General features: G+C 36.1%; 1 protein-coding gene across 4 annotated transcripts in view; it reads right to left on the bottom strand.

Annotated features, from left to right (window-relative positions):
• RNF13 (ring finger protein 13) overlaps window positions 1–23,899 on the bottom strand; it is a 168,448-nt gene that overhangs the window by 22,078 nt on the left and 122,471 nt on the right. For all 4 annotated transcript variants that reach the window (XM_047874479.1, XM_047874478.1, XM_047874480.1 and 1 more), the window contains one exon: window positions 20,424–20,517. In XM_047874479.1, coding sequence (XP_047730435.1) covers window positions 20,424–20,517 — 94 coding nt within the window. The remainder of the gene's footprint in view (window positions 1–20,423; window positions 20,518–23,899) is intronic.

The following is a 23,899-nucleotide window of genomic DNA, read 5'->3' as shown; positions in this document are numbered from 1 at the left end:
CCTGGGTGTTTTACTCGGTTGAGCATCCAATTTTTTATTTGGGCTCAGGTCATGATACCAGGGTCACGGGATCAAGCTCCATGTCAGGCTCCATGCTGTGTGTGAAGCGTACTTAAGATTCTCTCTCTCTCTCTCTCTCTCTCTCTCTCCCTCTCCCTCTCCCTCTCCCTCTCCCTCTCCCCTGCTTGCACACACTCAAATAAATAAATAAAAGATCCAACTATTTGCTGTCTACAAGAGAATAATTTTATATCTAAGGACACATGGTAGAAGTGAAAAGGTCGAAAAAGATATTCTATGCCAATGAGAGCCTCAAGAGAGAAGTGGCCACACTTAAATCTAAGAAAACAGAATTTAAGATAAAAACTGTCATAAGAGCCAAAGACATTATATAATAATAGAGGGTCAATTCACATTATATAATAATAGAGGGTCAATAATAGAGGGAAAACATAGCAGTTACAAACATATATGCAACCTAACATTAGAGTACCAAATATATGAAGCAAACACTGACTAAAGGAAGAAAGAAAAAGCATGACAATAGTAGTAAGAAACTTCAATAACCTGACTTTCAGATATGGACAGAACCATCACACAAGTTCAATAAGGAAACAGAGTATGTGAACAACACTATAGGCCAATTATACCAAACAGTTGTAGTACAGAACACTCCAACCAGTAACAGTGGAATATACATTCTCCTCAAGAGCAACTGGAACATTCTCCAAGGTAGACAACATGTTGGGCCACAAAATAAATGTTAACAAATTTCACAAGATTGAAATCAATAGAGTATCTTCTCCAACACAAAGGAATGAAACTAGAAATCAAGAGAAAGAAAACAGGAAAATCCACAAATAGGTAGAAACTCAGCAATGTGCTCTTAAATGAGTCCAAGAATAAATCACAAAGAAAATTTAGAAAATATCTAGAGACAAATGGAAATGAAGACACAGCATACCAAAACTTATGGGATACAGCAAAAGCTGTACTAAGGAAAGTTTATAGCAGTAAACACTTATATTTAAAGAAGGAAGTTCTTAAATCAACAAACTAACATAATATCTCAAGGAACTAGAAAAGGAAGAATAAACTCAAAGTTAGCAGAGGGAAGGAAATAATGAGGATTAGAGCAGAAATAATGAAATAGAGAATAAAAAATGGGGAAAAATCAGCAAAAGACTTGGTTTACTGAAAAGAGCAACACAATGGACAAACCATCAGTTAGAATAAGAAAGGGAGAAGATTCATGGCTAAAATTATAAATGAAATATGAGACATTACAACTGAAGTCCCCAAAATTAAAAAGATTAAAAGAGACTATTAGGAATAATTATAGGCCAGCAAAGTGGATAACCAAGAAAATATGGATAAACTCCTAGAATTGTACAACCTATCAAGAGTGAATCATGAAGAAATAAAAAAAAATCTTAACAGACCAATAACTAGTGAAGAAATTAAAGCAGTATTCCAAAATCTCCCAACAAAGAACAGCCCAAAACTATATGCCTGTTAAATTCTACCAGACATTTAAAGAACACCAATCCTCAAACTCTTCCAAAGAATCAAAGAGGAGGAACTATTCCCAAACTCATTGTACGAGGCCAGCATTACCCTAGAACCAAAACCAAAGACATAAAATCACAAACCAAATTCTTGAAGAATATTGATGCAAAAACTCTAAAGAAAATATTCTCAAACCAAATTCAACAGAACATTAAAAGGACCATACACTACAACTGAGTGAAATTAATACATGGAAAGCAAGGATGGTTCAACATATGAAAAATCAATATAATACACCATACTAACAAATGAAGGAGAGAAAACATGATCATCTCAATGCAGACAGGAAATTTGAGAAAGTTCAATACACTTCCATGATTTAAAAACAAAAACACAACAGGGGCGCCTGGGTGGCTAAGTCAGTTAAGCGTCCGACTTTGGCTCAAGTCATGATCTCACAGTCCATGAGTTCGAGCCCTGCATCAGACTGTGCTGACAGCTCAGATCCTGGAGTCTGCTTCAGATTCTGTGTCTCTCCTCCTCTCTCTGCCCCTCCCCCACTTTACAAATAAACATTTAAAAAATAAACATAAACATCAAAAGATTAAAAAACAAAATACAACAAATGGGAATAGGATAAAATCACCCCAACATAATAAATTAAGCCATATATTAAAGACTCACAGCTAACATCATGTGCAGTGGGGAAAGACTGAAACTTTTCCTCTTAAGATCAAGAATAGGTCAAGGATGCCCACTCCTCCCTCCCAAGAGGAATTACACAAGAAAAATGAAGAAAAGGAATACAAATTTGAAAGGAGAAAAAAAAATTATTGGCAGATGACTTGATCTTACATGTGGAGAGCCGTAAGTATTTCCAAGAAAAATTGTTAGAATAAGTAAGTATGTTCAGCAAACTTACAGGATACAAAATGAAAAGTCAGTTGCATTCCTATACACTAATAATGATCAATCTAAAATGGAAACTAAGAAAATCCCATTTATTATAGCATAAAAAATATACTTAGGAATAAGTTTAGCCAACTAGGTTAAAGATTTGTACACTGAAAACTACAAAACACTTCTAAAAGAAATCAAAGAAGTTACAAATGAATGGGAAGATATCTTGTGCTCATGGATTGGAAGACTTAATATTCTTAAAATATTTACACTACCTAAAGTGATCTATAGATTCAATGCAATGTCCTTCAAAATCCCAATGACATTTTTTGCAGATACAAGGCAAAAAAAGTCCTGAAATTCAAATGGAATCCCAAAGGACATCAAAGAGCTAAAACAATCTCGAAAAAGAACAACAAAGTCGAATGCCTCAGATTCTCTGATTTCAAAATTTAGTACAAAGCCACCGTAATTTTAAGTAATTAAGACAGTGTAGTCCTGGGACAAAGACAGATACATAAGCCAAAAGAAAAAAGTAAAGCACCCAGAAATAAGCCCTTGCATGTATGGTCACATGATTTTGGGCTAGGGTGCCAAGTCTATACAATGAGGAAAGGATAGTTTCTTCAATAAAAGGTGATGGGAAAACTAAATTTCCACATCTCAAAAGAGTAAAGTTGGACCTATATACAAAAATGAACACAAAATGGATGAGATACGTAAAAGTAAGACCTAAGCTCTTAGAAGAAAACATAGGGAAAAAGCTTTAGGACACCAGATTTGGCTGTGATTTCTTGGATATGACCCCAAAAGCATAGGCAATGAAAGAATAGACAAATGGAAAAAAAAAAATTACATCAAATTAAATAACTTGTGTGTCAAAAGAAACACTCAACAAAGTAAAAAGGCAACATACAGAATGGAAGAAAGTAATTGCAAATCCTATATCTGAAAAATTAGTATCCAAAAATATATATATGGAGCTTCTACAAATAACCCAATGAAAACTTAGGTAAAGGACTTGAATAGACATGTCTCCAAAGATGATATAAAAATGGCTAATCAGCACATAAAAAGATACTCAAAAAATGATATAACTAATCATTAGGGAAATGCAAGTCAAAACCATGAGATAGCCCCTTCACACCAATCAGGATGGCTATTATCAAAAGAACAGAAAATAAATGTTAGCAAGAATGTGGAAAAGTTGGAACCCTTATGTATGTATGGTTGGTGGAAATGTAAAATGGCACAGTAATTATAGAAAACAGTACCTAAATTTTACCTAAAAAAAAAAAAAAAATTAAGAATAGAATTATTACATCATCTGGCAATCCCAACTCTGGATATATACCCAAAAGAATTTAGAATAAGGTCTCAAGTTATTTGCACATCCATGTTCACAACTGCATTATTCACAATCACCAAGAGGTGAAAGCAACCCAAATGTCCATCAACAGACACAAGAATAAAGAAAACTTTAGGTATATGCATACCGTGGAATACTATGCAGGCTTTAAAAAAAAGGGAATTCTGTCATGTGCTATAACATGGATAAACCTAGAGGACACATTAAGCAAAATAGGTAAGTTAACAGAAGGACAAAAAATTATATGATTTTACTCATATGCAGTACCTACAGTATTCAAAACCATACAAATAGAAGGGAGAAAAGTGATTACCAAAAACTGGGAGGACTGGAAAGGTGAAATAAGTGCTTAATGAATATAGTTTCAGTGTTACAAGATTAAAAAGTTCTAGAAAACTAGGGGTGACTGGGTGACTCAGTCAGTTAAGCATCTGACTCTTGATTTCAGCTCAGGTCATGATCTCACAGTTCATGAGTTTGAGGCCTGTGTCGGGCTCTGTGCTGACAGCATGGATCCTGTTTGGGATTCATTTTCTCTCTCTCTCTCTCTCTCTCTCTCTCTCTCTCTCTCTCAAACAAAAAAAGTTCTAGAAATCTACAATACAACAATATAATATGTTTAACACTGCTGAGCTGTGTGTTTAAAAATGATTATGAGAGGGGCGCCTGGGTGGCGCAGTCGGTTAAGCGTCCGACTTCAGCCAGGTCACGATCTCGCGGTCCGGGAGTTCGAGCCCCGCGTCGGGCTCTGGGCTGATGGCTTAGAGCCTGGAGCCTGTTTCCGATTCTGTGTCTCCCTCTCTCTCTGCCCCTCCCCCGTTCAAGCTCTGTCTCTCTCTGTCCCAAAAATAAATAAATGTTGAAAAAAAAAATTAAAAAAAATAAATAAAAATGATTATGAGCATGAATTTAACGTTAGGTGTTTTTTACCAAAATTAAGAAAAAAAAAGATTTAAACACACACACAAAAGTGAAGGTAAAATACTTTCTCAGACAAACAAAACGAAGGAACATGTTGCAAGAGAAGTTAAAATAAGTTCTACAGAGAGAAGAAAAAGGATATAGGTCAGAAATGCAAATATACATAAAGAGAGGGGGAGTACTAGAGAAGGAATAAATTAAGGTAAAATACTTTCATTTTTATGATTCTTAATATAACAGATAACAGTTCCTTCAAAATAATAGTAGCGACAATGTATTCAGTTATGTATGCTTATCTAAATGTTTATATAGGTGTATGTATATATGAAATGAACAAAAGCAATGATATAAGCCATGGAAGGCGGGGTGAAGAAATTAGGAATATTTTGTTAGAAAGTATTTCACTACCAGTATATTGTTACTTGAAAGTTAGTTGTAAATGTATAGTGCAACTGTGGGGAAATCACTAGAATAAAGAAATATAATTAATATACTAAGGTAGGAGAAAAAGTAGAATCATTTAAATGCTCAACTGAAACCACTAAAGGCAGAAAAAGAATGGAAGACAAAAATAGGAACAAAGAATGAAGGCAACAATAATAAAAAGTACACTTACAAAATGGTAGATGTTAATACAACTAAATCAACAATCGCTTTAAATGTCAATGGTCTAAATACATCAACTAAAAGATTTTCAGAGTAGATCAAAACACAGGGGAGAGCCAACTATATGTTATCTATAAGAGACCCATTTTAAATAAAGGCACAGATTAAAAATAAAGGACAGGGAAAGGGATACCACGCCACTTTAGGTGAATGTTTGTGTCCCTCTAAAATTCTTATGTTGAAGCCTAATACCCAATGTGAGGAAATTTGGAACTTTGGGATGTGATTAAGTCATAAGGGTGGAGCCCTCACAAATGGTATTAGTGACCTTATAAAAGAGACCCTAGAGGCTCCCTTGCTCCTCCTGCCATATGAGGACACAGTGAGAAGACAGTTGTCTACGAATCAGGAAGTAGGCTCTCAACAGACATCCAATCTGCTGGCATCTCAATCTTGGACTTCCTAGGCCCCATAACTATGTGACATAAATGTTTGTTGTTTACCCACTCTGTGGTATTTTTTGTCACAGTAGCCTGAACAGACGAAGATACATGCTAATAACACTAATAAAAGACAGCAGAGTAACTATGTTAATTTCAGATACAGCAGGCTTCAGAGCAAGGAAAGTTATCAAAGATAAAAAGGGGCATTATATGATGATAAGGGGCTCAATACTCCAAGAAGACATAACAATTCTTAATGTGTATGTGCCTAAAACCAGAGCACAAAATACCTAAAGGCAAACACCGATATAAATGCAAGAAGAAATAGATAAATCCACTATTATAGTTGGAGACTTCAACACCTCTCTAATAGCAATGGATAGATCCAGCAAGCAGAAAATTGGTAAGGATATAGTTGAACTCTAAAGCATCATCAATCAACTGGATATAACTGACATATAGAATATTTCATCCAATTAGAAACAGACTATACATTCTTTTCAAGCTCACATGGGACATTCACCAAGACAGACCATATTCTGAGCCATGAAATGCACCTAAAGAAATTTAAAAGAAATCAGACAATGTCTGCTCTCAAACCACAATTTAATTAAACTAGAAATCAGTATCAGAAAGAGGGTTGGAAAATCCCAAAATACCTGGAGAATACAACTCACTTCTAAACAACACATGCATCAAAGGAGAAACTTCAAGAGAAATTTTTAAATATTTCTAACTAAACGAAAATGATAAATACAACATCAAAATTTGTGGAATGCAGTGACAGCAATTCTTAGAGTGACTTATAGCACTGTGTATGTGTGTGTGTGTGTGTGTGTGTGTGTGTAGGAAAAGAAAGATCTAAAATCAGTAAGCTAAGCTTTCACCTTAGGAAACTAGAACAAGAAGAGCAAATTAAATCCAAAGAAAGCACAAGAAAAGGAATAAAAGCCCTATTTTATTTTATTGTAGAAATCAATGAAATTGCAAATAGGAAATCAACGGAGAAAATCAATAAAACAGAAAGGTAGTTCTTTCAAAATATCAGTAAGCCTCTAGCCAAGCTTATTAAAAAAAAAAGAGAGAGAGAGAAAAACACAAATTACTAATATCAGAGATGAAAAAGGTGTCATCACTATGGATTCAGTGTATAATAAAAGGCTAATGCAGGAATAATGTGAACATTATCTGTGCCCACAAATTTGATGGCAATAAAATGGACCAATTCCTTGAAAGATAAAACCTAACAAAACTCACATAAGGAGAAATAGATGGTCTGAATAAGCTTATATCTGTTTAAAAAAAAAAAAATGAACCAATAACTAATAACACACCAAACAGAAAACATTAGACCCAGATGGTTGCATGGGTGAATTCTACCAAACATTTAAAGAAGAGATACCAATTTTTTACAATCTTCCAGAAAACAGAAGCAGAGGGAATACTTCCTAAGTCATTCTATGAAGCCAGCATTGCCCTAATACAAAAACCAAAGACATTACAAGAAAGGAAAACTACTAACATCTCTCATGAACAAAGGCGATAAATTCTCAACAAAATGTTAGTAAATTGAATCCAACAGTGTATTAAAAAAAATATACACCATGACCAAAGTGGGATTCCCAACTGGACCACAGATTCAATGCAATCCCCAATCCCAGCATTTTTTTTTCCTTCTTGGGTACTGACAAACTGATACAGAAGTTTATATGGAAAGGCATAAGGCGAGAAGAGCCAAACCAATAATCCAGAAGAAAGTTGAACAACTGATACTACTATAAGGCTACAACAATCAATACAGTATGGAATTGGTGCAAGAATATAGATAAATGGGACAGACTACACAATTCAGAAACAGACAAATATAGTCAACTACTCTGACAACAGTGCAAGGGAGAAAGGACAGTCTTTTTAACAAATGGTGCCAAAACAACTGGACATGTCAAAAAAATGAATGTTGATGAAAGAGAACCTTCTCAACATGATAAATGGCATTTTTGAAAATCACACAGCTAACACCATTCTCAATAGTGAAAGGTCAAATCTTCCTTCTCAGAAGAGGAACAGACAAGGATGCATATTTTCACCACTGCTATTCAACATTATCATAGAGCATTACTACAAGAAGGCAAAGGAACCCACATTGAAAACTGTATTTACAGAAGACATAGTCCTATATATAGAAAATCCTAAAGAATCCATAAGAAAACTACTAGAGGTATAAATTCAGCAAAGTTGGAGGTTACAAGATTATATAAAAATCAGTTGGGTTTCTATACACCAGCAGTGAACAATCCAAAAAGGAAATTAAGAGATCAATTTCATTTGCAACAGCAGCTGAAAGAATAAAATACCTAGGAAAAAAATTAACAAAGTGGAACACTTGTACACTAAGAATTATAAGATAGTGGTGAAAGAAATTAAAGACAACCTAAATAAAATGGAAAGATGTTCCATGTTCATCAATTGGAAGGCTTAATATTAAGATGGCAATAATACCCTAAGCAATTTATAAATTCAACACAATCCTTATCAAAATTCCAATATCCTTTTTTGTAGATATGGAAAATGTGGTCCTCCAAATGTAATTGCAAGGGATCCTGAATATCTAAAACACTCTAAAAAAGTTGGAGAAGTCACACTTCCCAGTTCAAAATACACTGCAAATCTAAAGTAATCAAAACAGTGCAGTATGCTTAAGGACAGACAAGCAGAACAATGAAAGAGACTTGAGTGTCTAGAAATAAACCCACACATGTATGGCCAAGATTTTTGACAAGGGTGAAAGACCATTCAATGAGGAAAAACGAATCTCCTCAACAAATGGTTCAAACTATTGCCTTTTAATGCTCTATGTATGTATGTGCATGTATATACACATATATATGTAAATAAACTTGGAGCCTCACATTATATATAAAAAGTAACTTAAAACTGATCAAAGACCTAGTGTGAGCTAAAATCATAAAACTCTTAGAACATGCAAGAAAATCTTCATACCATGGATTTGGCTGTATATTTTTAATTATGACAATAAAAGCACGAACAAAAAAAGAATAGAGACATTGGGACATCATAATTAAAAACTTTGTGTTTCAAAGAACATTGACAAGGATATGGAGAAATAAGAACCTTCTGCACGGGGCGCCTGGGTGGCGCAGTCGGTTAAGCGTCCGACTTCAGCCAGGTCACGATCTCGCGGCCCGTGAGTTCGAGCCCCGCGTCGGGCTCTGGGCTGATGGCTCGGAGCCTGGAGCCTGTTTCCAATTCTGTGTCTCCTTCTCTCTCTGCCCCTCTCCTTCTCTCTCTGCCCCTCCCCCATTCATGCTCTGTCTCTCTCTGTCCCAAAAATAAACGTTGAAAATAAAAAAAAAAAAAAAAAAAAAAAGAACCTTCTGCACGGATGCTCAGGATGTAAAGTGGTGCAGTGGCTGTAGAAGACAGTATGGGTGGTTCCTCAGAAAGTTAAACAGTGATTACCAAATGACGTGGCAATACCACACTTCAGTATGTACTCAAGAGAACTGAATTCAAGAACTCAAACATATACTTTTACAACAGTTTTTCATTGCAGCATTATTCATAAGAGCCAAAAGGTGGAAGCAACCCATGTATCCACTAGCAGATGACTAGATAAACAAAACATGGTAGAAACACACAATAAAATATTCCTCAGGCACTAAAAGGAATGAGGTTCTGGAACCTGGGAGGAAGATCACAGAATAGGAGGACCCTAAGCTCACCTCATCCCATGGATACAACTAGATAACATGTACATCAGTGTAAATAACCCAGCAAAGGACCCAAAGACTGGCAGAACAGACTCTCCACAACTCAATGTAGAGACAAGGCCACTCTGCAGAGAGCAAGAAGGGTTGAGACATTGTCAAGAGCTCATTGGGACTGTCTAGGGGAGGGAGGGAAACCACAGGTACAGAAAGGGGAGAGGACCAGACCCTCACACCAATCACTTGTGGCATGGGGAAACCTGCATGAAAACCAAAGGGGCATAATTTTATGACTTCTTACAACCAGCTGGGCTTAACATCAGGAACTTTAAAAATCAGCAGGCTCAGCTCTGGGAGACCCAGGTGGGTGAGAGGAAACAGAATCCCCACCCTTAAAGAGACAGCACAACGAACAGCCCCACGGAGATACAGCATAGAAGCATTAGTTTGGGGGGGAAAAAAAGCTTGGGGTATACAGGAAGGGGATATGGTTAATAATCTCAGAATGTGTGTTGGAGGCAAAACTTCTCCAGGAGCAAAGGAGCTGGCAGGCCCCATTTTCTTCCCCCACCCCCCAGCCTAGACACATGGACACACCTGCAGGAACCAGCAAAGCAGCAACATTTCCTACCTAATTTGCTAACAGTGTGTCCCACCCTTGCATTCTCCTACAGACCTGCCTCCTCCAATATGCCCTTGCCTGGAGCCCATCCATAGTAGTGCTGCAAGCCTGGCCCAACAGGGTCCAGCACCCCTCCAAAGTGACTCCTGCCCCAGGGAGAAGGAAAGATAACCATACACACCATTCCAACTGCACCCCAGCAGTGGGCTGAGGGCTGATATCTGGTCTGACTGCAGGCCCCTCCCACCAATAAAAGCTTCTCAAGGGACAATACAGGGAAAGTGCCCTGCAGTTATATGCTATTACATCTCTAGAAAATGCCTGGTCTGACTCAACTCAAGCCCAAGGTGGCCTCAGACTGTCCCACTAACAACATAGGGACCAAACCATGCCCACAATGGGCAAAGAGAGCCATTGCAGATGTTGGGCCTGAAAGTAAAAGCAACTCAGCCACAATAGTAGGGCAAACACAACACACATGGGAGACACCCCTGAAGCACCAAGTTCTGATGAACAGGGGACACTGCACTGCAGGACATTACAGGACCTCTTCTTCATACAGCCACTACTTTCAAGAGCAGGAGACAGCTGACTTTCCTAACACATAGGAACAGACACAGTTAAACAAAGCGAAGAGGCATAGGAATGTGTCTCAAATGAAAGAACAGGACAAAGTCATAGCAAGAGACCTAACCAAAACAGATAATTAATATGCCTGACAAAGAACTTAAAGTAATGGTCCTAATGATACTCACTGGACTTGAGAAAAAAGTGAAGGACCTCAGTGAGATGCTTAACAAAGACATAGAAAAAATTTAAAAAGAACCAACCACAGGTGAAGAATTCAATAACTGAAATTAAAAATATACTACAAGGAATAAACAGTAGACTAGAGGAAGCAGAAGAATGGATCAGTGACCTGGAGGACAGAGTAATGGAAAGTGATCAGGCTGAAGAGGAGAGACACAAAATAATAACAAAAACTGAAAACAGACTTAGCGAACTCAGTGACACCATCAAGTGTAATAACATCTGCATTATAGGGATCCTACAGGAAAAAAGAGAGAAAAGGGGGAAGAAAACCTATTTGAAGAAATAATAGCTAAAAACTTTCCAAATATGGGGAAGGAAACAGAAATCCAGATCCAAGAATCAAAGAACCGCCCTATAAAATCAACCTAAGGTGGTCCACACCAAGACACACAGTAATTAAAAAATGGCAGGAGCACCTGAGTGGCTCAATTGGTTAAGTGTCCAACTTTAGCTCAGGTCATGATCTTCTGGTTTGTGAGTTCGAGCCCCGTGTCAGGCTCTGTGCTGACAGCTCGGAGCCTGGAGCCTGCTTCAGATTCTGTGTCTCCCTCTCTTTCTGCCCCTCCCCTGCTCACACACTGTCTCTCTCTCAAAAATAAATAAACATTAAAAAAAATGGCAAAAAGTAGTGATAAAGAGAATTTTAAAAGCAGCAAGAGAAAACAATTACATACAAGGGAAACTCAATAAGCCTATCAAATGATATTTCAGCAGAAACTTTGTAGGCCAGAAGGGAGTAGCATGATATATTCAGAGTGCTGGAAAAAAAAAAAAAAAAAAAAAAAAAAAAAACCTGCAGCCAAGAATACTCTATACAGCAAAGCTGTATATACTTTATATAGCAAAGCTATTATTCAGAATAGAAGGAGAGATAAAGAGTTTCTCAGATAAACAGAAGTTAAAGGAATTCATCACCACTAAACTAGCCCTACAAGAAAAGTTAAAGGGGACTCTTTGAGTGGAAAGGAAAGTCCATAAGGAGGAGTAAAAAAAGTAGGAAACATAAAAGCAATAAAATTAAGTATTTCTATAAAATTAGTCAAGAGATTCATAAAATAAAAGGATATAAAGTTTGACACACATAACTAAAAGGTGAAAGGAGGAGTAAAGAATGGGCTCAAATTTAAGCAACCATCAACTTAATATAGACTGCTATATGCAAAAGATGTTATATACAAACCTAATGGGAATGACAAATCAAAACCAGGAACAGATATGCAAAAAATAAAGAAAGGAATCCAAGTATATAACTAAAGAAGACCAGCAAACCATGAGAGAAGAGAACAAGGAACAGAAGAACTATAAAAACAACCATAAAACGGTTAACTAAATGGCAATATGTACATACCTATCAATAATTACTTTGAATGTAAATAGACTAAATGCTCCAATCAAAAGACACAGGGTGACGGAATGGATAAAAAGCAAGACCCTGGGAATGCAAGCTGTTGTGGCCACTCTGGAAAACAGTATGGAAGTTTCTCAAAAAACTAAAACTTAGAACTACCCTACGACCCAGCAATTGCACTACTAGGCATTTATCCACAGGATACAGGTGTACTGTTTTGAAGGGACACATGCACCCCCATGTTTATAGCAGCACTATCAACAATAGCCAAAGTATGGAAAGAGCCCAAATGTCCATCAATGGATGAATGGAGAAAGAAGATGTGTATGTGTGTGTGCGTGTGTGCGTGTGTGTGTGTGTGTGTATAGAATATATATAGAATATATATATACACACATACACGTACACACGCACACACACACAATGGAATATTACTTGGCAATCAAAAAGAATGAAATCTTGCCATTTGCAAGTACGTGGATGGAACTGGAGGGTATTATGCTAACCGAAATTAGAGAAAGACAAAATCATATGACTTCACTCATATGAGGACTTTAAGAGACAAAACAGATGAACATAAGGGAAGGGAAGCAAAAATAATATAAAAACAGGGAGGGGGACAAAACAGAAGAGACTCATAAATATGGAAAACAAACTGAGGGTTACAGGAGGGGTTGTGGGAGGGGGGATGGGCTAAATGGGTAAGGGGCACTAAGGAATCTACTCCTGAAATCATTGTTGCACTGCATGCTAACTAATTTGGATGTAAATTTTTTTTTTTTTTAATTTTTTTTTTTTCCAACGTTTATTTATTTTTGGGACAGAGAGAGACAGAGCATGAACGGGGGAGGGGCAGAGAGAGAGGGAGATACAGAATCGGGAACAGGTTCCAGGCTCTGAGCCATCAGCCCAGAGCCCGACGCGGGGCTCGAACTCACAGACCGCGAGATCGTGACCTGGCTGAAGTCGGACGCCTAACCGACTGCGCCACCCAGGCGCCCCTGGATGTAAATTTTAAAAAAATAAAAAATAAAATTAAAAAAATAATAAATCTTAAAAAAAAAAAAAAAAAAAACAAGACCCATCCACATGTTGCATACAAGAGACTTCAGACCTAAAGACACATGCAACTTGAAAGTGAAAGGATGGAAAAGCATTTAAAATGCAAATGGAAGTGAAAAAAAAAAGCCAAGGTAGACAAAATAAATTTTAAAACAAAGAGTGTAATAAGAGACAAAGTCACTGTATATAAAGAATACAATCCGACAAGAAGATACAACAATTGTAAATAGTTATGCATCCAACATGGAAGCACCCAAATACATAAAGCAGCCAGTAACAAACATGAAGGAACTAATCGATTGTAATACTGTAATAGTAGGTGACTTTACACCTCACTTACATGAATGAATAGATCATCCAAACAGAAAATAAATAAGGAAACAGTGGCTCTGAATGATATATTGGACCAGATGTATCTAACAGGTATATTCAGAAAATCCATCCTAAAACATCAGAATACACATTCTTTTCAAGTGCATATGGAAAATTCTCCAGAAGAGATCACATATTAGGCCAAAAACCAAATTTCAACAAATTAAAAAAGACTGAAGTCATACCTTGCATCTTTTCTGACCACAGCAGTGTAAAACTAGAAAGTAACCACAAGAAAATAATCTGGAAAGAGCACCAATACATGGAAGATAAATAACATTTAACTAAACAATGGATGGGTCAACCAAGAATCAAAGAGGAAATTAAAAAAAAAAAAAATACATAGCAACAAATGAAAATGAAAACACAGTGTTCCAAAATCTTTGGGATACAGCAAAGCTTTTATAAGAGTAAGTTTATAGCAACATAGGCCTAACTCAAGAAGCATGCAAACATCTCAAATAACCTAACCTTACACCTAAAGGAGCTAGAAAAAGAACAAAGGGAAGAAATAATAAAGATTAGAGCAGAAATAAAATAGAAACTAAAAAAACCAATAGAACAGATCAATGAAACCAGGAGCTGGTTCTTCGAAAAGATTAACAAAATTGATACCCGTTTAGCCAGACTCATGAGAGAGAGATAACTGAAACAAAATCAGAAATGATAGAGGAGAAATAACATTTGATACTACAGAAATCCAAAGGATTATGAGAGAATATTATGAAAAACTGCCTGAAAATTGGACAACCTGGAAGAAATGGATAAATTCCTAGACATACAACCTTCCAAAACTGAATTAGGAAGAAATAGAAAATTTGAACAGAGTGATTGCGAGCAATGCAATTGAATCACTCATCAAAAAACTCCCAACAAGCAAAAGTCCAGGACCAGATGGCTTCACAAGTAAATACTATCAAACATTTTACAGGAGAGTTAATATCTATTCTTGTCAAACTATTCTAAAAAATAGAAGAGGAAGAAAGGCTTCCAAATTCATTCTATGAGGCCAGCATTAACCTGATACCAAAACCAGATTAAGACACCACAAAATAGAAAGCTACAGGCCAGTATTTCTGATGCACATAGATGTAAAAATCCTCAACAAAAATATTAGCAAACCAAATCCAACTATACACTTAAAAAAAAATCACCAAGATCAAGTGGGATTTACTCCTGGGATGTGAGGCTGGTTTAATATTCACAAACCAATCAACTTGATATATAACATCAATAAAAGGATAAAAACCATAAAATCATTTCAGTAGGTACAGAAAAAACATTTGGCAAAATACAACATTCATTCATGATAAAAACCCTCAATAAAGTAGGTTTAAAGGGAACATACATCAACATAATAAAGGCCATATATGAAAAACCAACAGCTAACATCATACTTGGTCAAGAACAGAACAAGGATGTCCATTCTCACCACTTTTATATAGCATAGTACTAGAAGTCCTAGCCATAGCAATCAGACAACAAAAAGAACTAAAAGGCATCCAAATTGGTAAAGAAGAAGTAAAACTTTCACTATTTTCAGATGACAAGATTCTATTATACAGAAAGCCTTGAGGACGCCACCAAAATCTAGAATTGATAAATGAATTCAGTAAGTTTGCAATATACAAAATCACTATACAGAAATCTGTTGCATTTCTATACACTAATAATGAAGCAGCAGAAAGAGAAATTAAAAATATAATCCCTTTTACAATTGTACCAAAAATAAAATACCTGGGAATAAACTTAATCAAGGAGGCGAAAGACTATACTCTGAAAACTATAAAAAGCTTATGAAAGAAATAGACGATGGCACAAAGCAACGGAAAGATATTCTATGCTTATGGATTGGAAGAATAAATATCGTTAAAATGTCCATACTACTCAAAGCAATCTATAGATTTAATGCAATCCCTATCAAAATACCAACAGCACTTTTCATAGAACTTGAACAATCCTAAAATTGGTATGGAACCACAAAAGACCCCAAATAGCCAAGCAGTCTTGAAAAAGAAGAACAAACATGGAGATATCACAATCCCAAATTTCAAGATATAATACAAAGCTGTAGTAATCAAAACAGTGCAGTACTGGCACAAAAATAGACACACAGATCAACAGACTGGAATAGAAAGAAACCCAGAAATAAAACCATGGTTATATGGTCAATTAATCTTTGACAAAGAAAGCAAAACTATGCAATGAGAAAAAGTCTCTTCAACAAATTATGCTGGAAAAACTGGACAGCTATATGCAAAAGAATGAAAGTGGACCACTTTCTTACACCATATACAAAAATAAACTCAAAATGGATTAAGGACCTAAATGTAAGACCTGAAACCATAAAAATCCCAGAAGAGAGCACAGACAGTAATTTCTCTGACATCGGCTATAGAAACGTTTTTCTAGATAGGTCTCCTGAGGCAAGGGAAACAAAAGCAAAAATAAACTGTTGGGACTACATCAAAATAAAAAAGCTTCTGCACAACAGCAAAGGAAACAACAAAACTAAAAGGCAACCTAGTGAATGGAAGAAAATATTTGCAAATTAACCCTCATAAAGGGTTAATACCCAAAATATATAAAGAACTTATAAAACTCAATTCCTGCTAAAACAAACAACAACAACAACAAATCCTCAACGTCCAAAAAAACAAATAATCCAGTTAAAAATGGGCAGGGGCACCTGAGTGGCTCAGTCAGTTAAGCATCTGACTTTGGGTCAGGTCATGATCTCTCAGTCCATGAGTACGAGCCCCACATCAGGGTCTGTGCTGACAGCTTAAACCCTGGAGCTGCTTTGGATTCTGTTTCCTTTTCCCTCTGCTCCTCCCCAACTCGTGCTCGCTCTCTCTCTCTCTCTCTCTCTCTCTCTCTCTCTCTCCCTCTCTCTCTCAAAAATACACATTTAAAAAAAATGTTTAAAAATGGGCAGGAGACATGAACAGGCATTTTTCTAAAAAAGACACACAGATGGCCAACAGACACATGAACAGATGCTCATCATCACTCAACATTAGAGAAATGCAAATCAAAACAACAAGGAGATAACACGTCACACCTGTAAGAATAGCTAAAATCAAAAACACAAGAAACAACAGGTGTTGATGAGGATGTGGAGAAAAAGGAACACTCTTACACTGTTGGTGGGAATGTAAACTGGTGCAGTCACTCTGGACAATAGTGCGGACGTTCCTCAAAAAGTTAAAAATAGAACTATGACATGATCCAGCAATGACACTACTGGGTATTTCTCCAAAGAGTACAAAAACACGAATTCAAAGGGATACATGCACCCTGTGTTTACAGCAGCATTATTTACAATAGCCAAGATATGGAAGCAGCTCATGTATCAACTGATGAGTGGATAAAGAAGAGGTGGCATGTACATACAATTGAACACTATTCAACCATAAAAGAGAATGAAACCTTGCCATTTGCAATGACATGGATGGAGTATAATGCTAAGCAATATAAGTTAGCCAGGAAAGATGAATACCATATGATTGGCCAGAGAAAAACAAATAACATATAAATACCATATGATTTCACACGTGTGGAATTTATGAAACAAACAAAGAGAGAGACAGAGGCAGAGAGAGAGAGAGAGAGAGAGAGAGAGAGAGAGAGAGAGAGAGAGAGGCAGGGAGAGAGAGAGACAGAAAGACAAACCAAGCAACAGACTCTTAACCATAGAGAACAGACTGATGGTTACCAGAGGAGGGGGTGAGGTGATGGGGATTAAGAAGTAAGAAGTGCACTTGTTGTGATGAGCACCAAGTGATTAAAATAAAAACTTAAAAAAAATGCAATTCAAAAACAGGAAAAATTCAATCATATTGTTTTGGAATGAATACATAGGTGGTAAAACTTAATACAAAGACAACGAAATGATTATCATAATGGATGATCTTCCAATGAGAAGGAAAGGATTATAATCTAGAAGGGTACACAGTCGTTTCTGAGGTGCTAATTATGTTCTATTTCTTGCGTGTTATACTTCACACTAAAAAAAAACAAAAAAACAAAAAAAACCAAACAGGATGGTAAGGATAAACACCACTCCAGGGGTGCCTGGGTGGTTCTGTTGGTTAAGAGTCCGACTCTTGATTTTGGCTCAGGTCATGGTTTCATGAGTTCGAGCCCCATGTGGAGCTCTGTGCTGACAATGCAGAGCCTGCTTGAGATTCTCCCCATCTCTTGACCCTTCAGCCACTTGCACTCTCTCTCTCAAAATAAATAAATGAGAAAAACACCATTATGTTGACTGGTTCATAAGAATGAACCTTAAAGTGAGGTTCAGGCTGCCAGGCAATCATAGTTCATTGCCCTGGTCCATCTGCCCACTTACTCTCCCAGAATATTTCATACCTTTCTGCTTTAAACCTCCAGTATCTCCTCTCCCATCATCATCTACAGTCGATGACTGAAAATGGAAGAAAACTTCCAGACTTACCACCATACATACCCATGTCCCAGGATTTTGCACCCCCATATTTCTATCTTCCCTTAGCTCAACTCTCCATGTTACCATGTAAGGCCAGTCCACCTACTTGTGCACCAGAGCCCATTCCTCCTTGCCTTCTCAAAGACGGTATTACAGCAGTTCTCCCATCTGTCACCTGTTATCATCAATTTCCTTCAGCAAATGTGCTATTTCTTAACCTGACTTCTCCACCAGCTAGCTGCTACCCCATTTCCTTGCTTCTGTTTGTAGTTAAATTTCTTGAAAAAATTGTCTGTAGTTACTGTCTCTGATCCTTTTCCTTCCATTCTCTCCTAAACCCATCACAACCGGTTTTTTGGCCTGTCAAAACTGCTCACCAAAGATAATCAATAACTTCTAAAGGTCAGCTGTCGGCTCTCATCTTACTTACCTATCAGGAGTATTTGACACAGGTTATCACTCCTTGCTCTTTGATGGACTTGCATATCTTCAGTTTCCAGTAAACCACTCTCTTCTGATGTCCCCCTGACATAACTGTTCACTCCTGTTCTGTCTCTACTGCCTATTCCTCTTCTTTCTTACTTAATGTTGGAATGCCCCAGTATGTCTTTGGTATTCTTCTGTCCACCTATACTTATTCTCTTAGTACTGTCACCCAGACTCATGATTTAAATACATCTTTATACAATACTTACAGTTCAGATCCCTCTCAAACTCCAGACTCATTTATAACATCTACTAGACATCCGAAATTCCATATATCCAAAACGAATTTCCTCAATTTTCACTCAGAACTTGCTCCACCATTCATTAACCATCCTTATTTCTGTTTAGGGCAATGCCATTCTTCCTGTTGCTGACACCAAAAATCTGGCATCATCCATGGTTTTTCTCCCCACATCTAGTCCACTAATAAATCCAGTGTATTCCATCTTCCAGATATATCCAGAATTTAAGATTTCTTTACCTCTTCCACTGCTACCTCTTAATCCAACCCACATTCATATCTCACTTGGATTACTGTAATGGCCTTTTATCTGGTCTCTCTGCATATAACCCTTATCCCTCTATACCCTGTTCTTAACATAGCAGCAGAAAGACCCTTTTAATATTTAACTGACATATTACCTTTCCTCTGCTTAAAATCCTATACTCCTCTTATTCTGATGAAAAACAAACTATGCATGCCCAGGACAGTATCAACTTTTTAAACTTTTTTTCTGGGTTTAGGAAACACACGAATAAGCACAAAATGGAGCTTAAAAAAAGTGATCCCCAAAGCCAGTCCTCAAACTACTTCTGGCCTATGAATAACTTCTACTTTAATCCACACTGAATGATGACAGTGCAGTACATTTTTATAAATGTCTCTTATTTATTCCTCTTAACATGTGGTTTTTCCTTTTTTAATTAAATTTTATATTTTTCATAAAATAATGGTTATTATAAACGGAAGGTTTTAAAAACACTTTATTACTTGGAAAATAAAATTTTGGCAGAACTCAATTTTAATGCCTTCACCGTTTCTCCTCTCTATGCATCTTCTCTGCTGAATTAAAAAACAGAACACTTTTACTGGTATATAGAATTGAAGAGTCTGGGGACTACTAGCCAAAAGGATTTAACAAGCATGTACCTGCACTAAAAGCTCACTAAAGCATAAGCAGTAGAAATTACATTGGCTAGATTATTAGACACACACCCCTCCCCAGCTCTGTCAGTACTGGTTGTGTGGCATTAAAGTTTTTTGCCTCTCTGACCCTCTGTTTCCTCAACCATAATGCCCATTAAAGTACCCAGTTCACAGGAATATGAAAATCAAATCAAACAATATATTTAAAATACATTGACATATAATAGCTACATGTGTGTTTAGTTAATGCAACAGTATTAACTATGTGTTTAGTTAATGCAATGTTAATACAGTGGGTGGTATACGGTAGGAGAGAGAGTGGACCCAGTGTCAAGGAGAGTAGACCATCCTAATGCACAGAAGTATTTTATCCACTTAGGTTCAGAAATGCCGGCACATGATGACAAGAAGAAGCATTCTGGTCAAGTTTCACTACTGTTCATAAATTCTCTGCAGACCGTTTGCCCCCGTCTTGCCTTCACCAGAGTACCCCACAGCAAAAGACCACCTCCCACATCTGCTCACTGTTAACGGAATATTAGGCACAGGGTATTGCAAAGACACAGAAGGTAGTTCTAGAGTAAGGTCAGAATGTATTCTTAAATAAACTAACGGTGATTATTTAGAAAATAAAAATATCCACTTACCTTTCTTGAATTTATGCACGGGGAGTTTCTTAAGTTGATCTTTACGAAGTCTGTTTCTTCTAGCTCTATGTCTATCCTGGACAAATTTTGTGATCTAAAAATAAAAGAAAAAAAAAGAAATCAGATATTAAACATGCAAATAGAAAATGGCTATTAAAATAATAGACATGTTTTAAGTGTCTGGATAGCTCCTGCAAATCAAATTCAGTTTACTTACACCCTAATTGTATTATTATTAATTGAAGCACTAATTAAAGCACTAATTACACAGGTGATTAGTTACCCCAAAAATTATGCTTTTGAATTTTTATTCATTGACCCAAATTATCTTTACTTACTTTAACAGAAACATTATAAATAACATAAAACTAGTTTTGTTATGCAAATAGAAATGGTAGACCATAGATTACAAAGATTCCACTGGACCAAGAAGAAGGCAGAGTTGAAATTCCTGTTAATTATAAACTAATAAAATTTTCAAACATATATTTATTAGTCACCACACTCTCAGTTGTAGCAGCAAACTGAATAGAAGTACTACCTAACACCTGTACTATGAATATTCAGAAGTATTCAGATAAAATCTATAAGACACTTCAACTGTAAGTTACTATGCTTGAAAAAATGAAAAGTAGTCCACAGGGGCAGAGCCAAATGCCAAAATTATATCCATGAAAAGAAAATTTTGACCAATTTGGCTATATCAATATGAAGGACTTCTGTCCTCAGAAGACACTATTAAAAAATAAAAGACAAGACACAGACTGAGATAAAATAGTTGCAAATTGCATATCTGATAAGGAATTGTATCCAGAATTTATAAAGAACTCAAAACACAATAACAACAACAAAAAAATAAGCAACCCAATAGACAAGATAAAGGGCAAAATATGTGAATAAACACTTCACCACAGAAGATACAACCATGGTAAATAAGCACTGGAAGAGATACTCAATTCAACATAATTAGTTCAAATCACAAATACCACTATATAGAATAGAATGGCTAAAATTAAAAAGACTGACTATATCGAGTGTTGGCAAGGAGGTGGAGTTACTGGCACTGGGATACACTACTGGTACAACCACTCTGGATGCTGATGATTTCTTATAAATTTAAACACACAATTACCCTATACTCAATTACCTCACTCATACTTACAGAAATAAAAGTACACATCTGTATAACAACTTGTACACAAATGTCCATGTCAGCTTTATTTGTAATATCCAAAACCCAGAAACGACCCAAATGCCTATCGATGGGTAAATAGATTAAAAAAACAAAAACAAAAACAAAACCTGTGATATATTCATACAATCAAATACAACTGGGTTAAAAAAAAAAAAAAGAATAAATATACTCAAAAACTATATTAACCTCAAAATAATTGTTCTGAGAGAAAGAAGGCAGACACAAAAGAGGACATAATATACAATTCCATGTGTAGAAAACTGAAGAAAATACAAACTAATCTATAGTGACCAAAAGCAGACCTGTAGTTGTCTAGGGATCGGGCGAGGAGGGGGAGGTGGGGGAGGATGAGGACATGACCGGTGAGAGGCAGGGATTATCAAGGAGCATGAGGAAATTTTTTGAGCTGACTGATATTTCAACAGTGATTGTGGTAGTGGTTTCACAGGTGTGTGTGTCAAAACTTACCAAACTGTACAATTTAAATATGTGCAGTTTGTCATGTGTTAATTATACCTCAATAAATGCTTTTTAAAAATTCAATAGTAACCACTAGAAGAACACTATAATCTAAGCTTTTAAACCAGTAGGAGAAAGTGGAGTCATCCAAATCTTCAAAGAAGAAGAAACAAACTAAAAGTAAACAATAGAAATTATTCCAAATGTATGTGTAATTGCAAAAATGTAAGTGGATTAAATTTACCAGGTTTTTTTTTTTTCTGAAGAGTGTATCATATTGGATAAGGAAAAAAATCCAACTATATGCTATTTACAAGACACAAGATTAAAATTAATGACACATTAATAAAAATATAAAGGTAAAAAATAAAGGAATAAAGATATGCCATGAAAATATTAAGCAAAAGAAAGCTGATGTATCAAGTAAAATAGAATTTAAGACAAAAATCATTAGGAGGTAACATGACAATAAAAAAAAACAACACTTCATCTAAAAAGGACAAAATTATAGGAGAAATACCCAAATTCCAAGTTCAGTAATTTATAGCTAAAGCAGAGAAAAAATTTAGACTACAGACCTATGCTGCCTGATATAGTAGCCACTAGGTACATGTAGCTACTGAACACTCAATATATGGCTAGTCTCATTTGAGATTTGCTGTAAAATTATAAAATATACACCAGATTGTAAATACTTAGAAAAAAAAGAATGTAAAACATATTTCATAATTACTTATATTAATTGAATACTGAAATACATTTTAGATTTAGTATTTAATCTCACCTTTTTCTTTTTATCTTTTTTTTCTCTAAGTTTACTGATTTATTTTGAGAGAGAGAAAGTACACGAGTGGGTGAGGGGCAGAGAGAGAGAAGGGGGGAGAAAGAATCCCAGGCAGGCTCCACACTCAGCACAGAACCCGCCCACATGGGGCTTTATCTCATGACTATGAGATCATGACCTGAGTAGATCTCGAGAGTTGGACCCTCAGTCGACTGAGCAACCACGTGCCCCTCTTTTTATCTTTTTCATTTGACTACCAGAAAATTTTAAATTACAATAAATTTGGCTTCACAGTATTGTTCTATTGCCTAGCACTGTTTTAGAAAACAGAAAAGTACCAAACAAACATAGAGAATTGTGATTACTGCACAAATTCTATGAATATACTAAAAACCACTGAATTAGACACTTTAGGTGTGTCAATTTTATGTTATGTGAATTCTATGTCAAAATGGTTTTTAAAATAAAAAAAATACACAAAACAAATGCGAAAGCTCAAACTAATGTACATATATAGAACTTTGAACTCCACAATTCTTTTCACATATATGGGGAGTGTTCACAAAATATGGCCACAAAGCAGGTCTTTGGAAATAACCAAAGAATCTATAACATACAATGTCTTCTGACCACAATAAAATTGAATTAGAAATCAATAGAAAAAAAGAAGATACAGAAAAATATATATGCTCTTTGGAAATGTAAAACTTTATTAAAATAGTTTACAAGTCTCAGAAGAAATCATAATGGACATTTGAGTTTCTGAGGGGGCCTTAAAATTAGCATGCCTCTTTGCCACCTGGATTCTAAATAACTTGAGAAATAAGATCATGAACTAGCAAATAGATGCAGGTGGAGTACCTAATGCAGTGGAGAAAGATTTAGAACTTTTTACTGAACCACAGAATGAGACTGCCTTACCCAGCCAGGTACAGACAAAACTCCTCTGGAATGGAACAGACCTTCCCTTCACTCACCCCCAGAATTGCAGAACTAGTCCTGGAGAAGCTGGAAATAGGTTAATCCCAAGAGAAAGGT

The sequence above is a fragment of the Prionailurus viverrinus genome, chromosome C2 (genome assembly GCF_022837055.1).
Source record: "Prionailurus viverrinus isolate Anna chromosome C2, UM_Priviv_1.0, whole genome shotgun sequence".
Classification (NCBI taxonomy): domain Eukaryota; kingdom Metazoa; phylum Chordata; class Mammalia; order Carnivora; family Felidae; genus Prionailurus; species Prionailurus viverrinus.
This window is presented reverse-complemented; position numbering and strand designations above follow the sequence as displayed.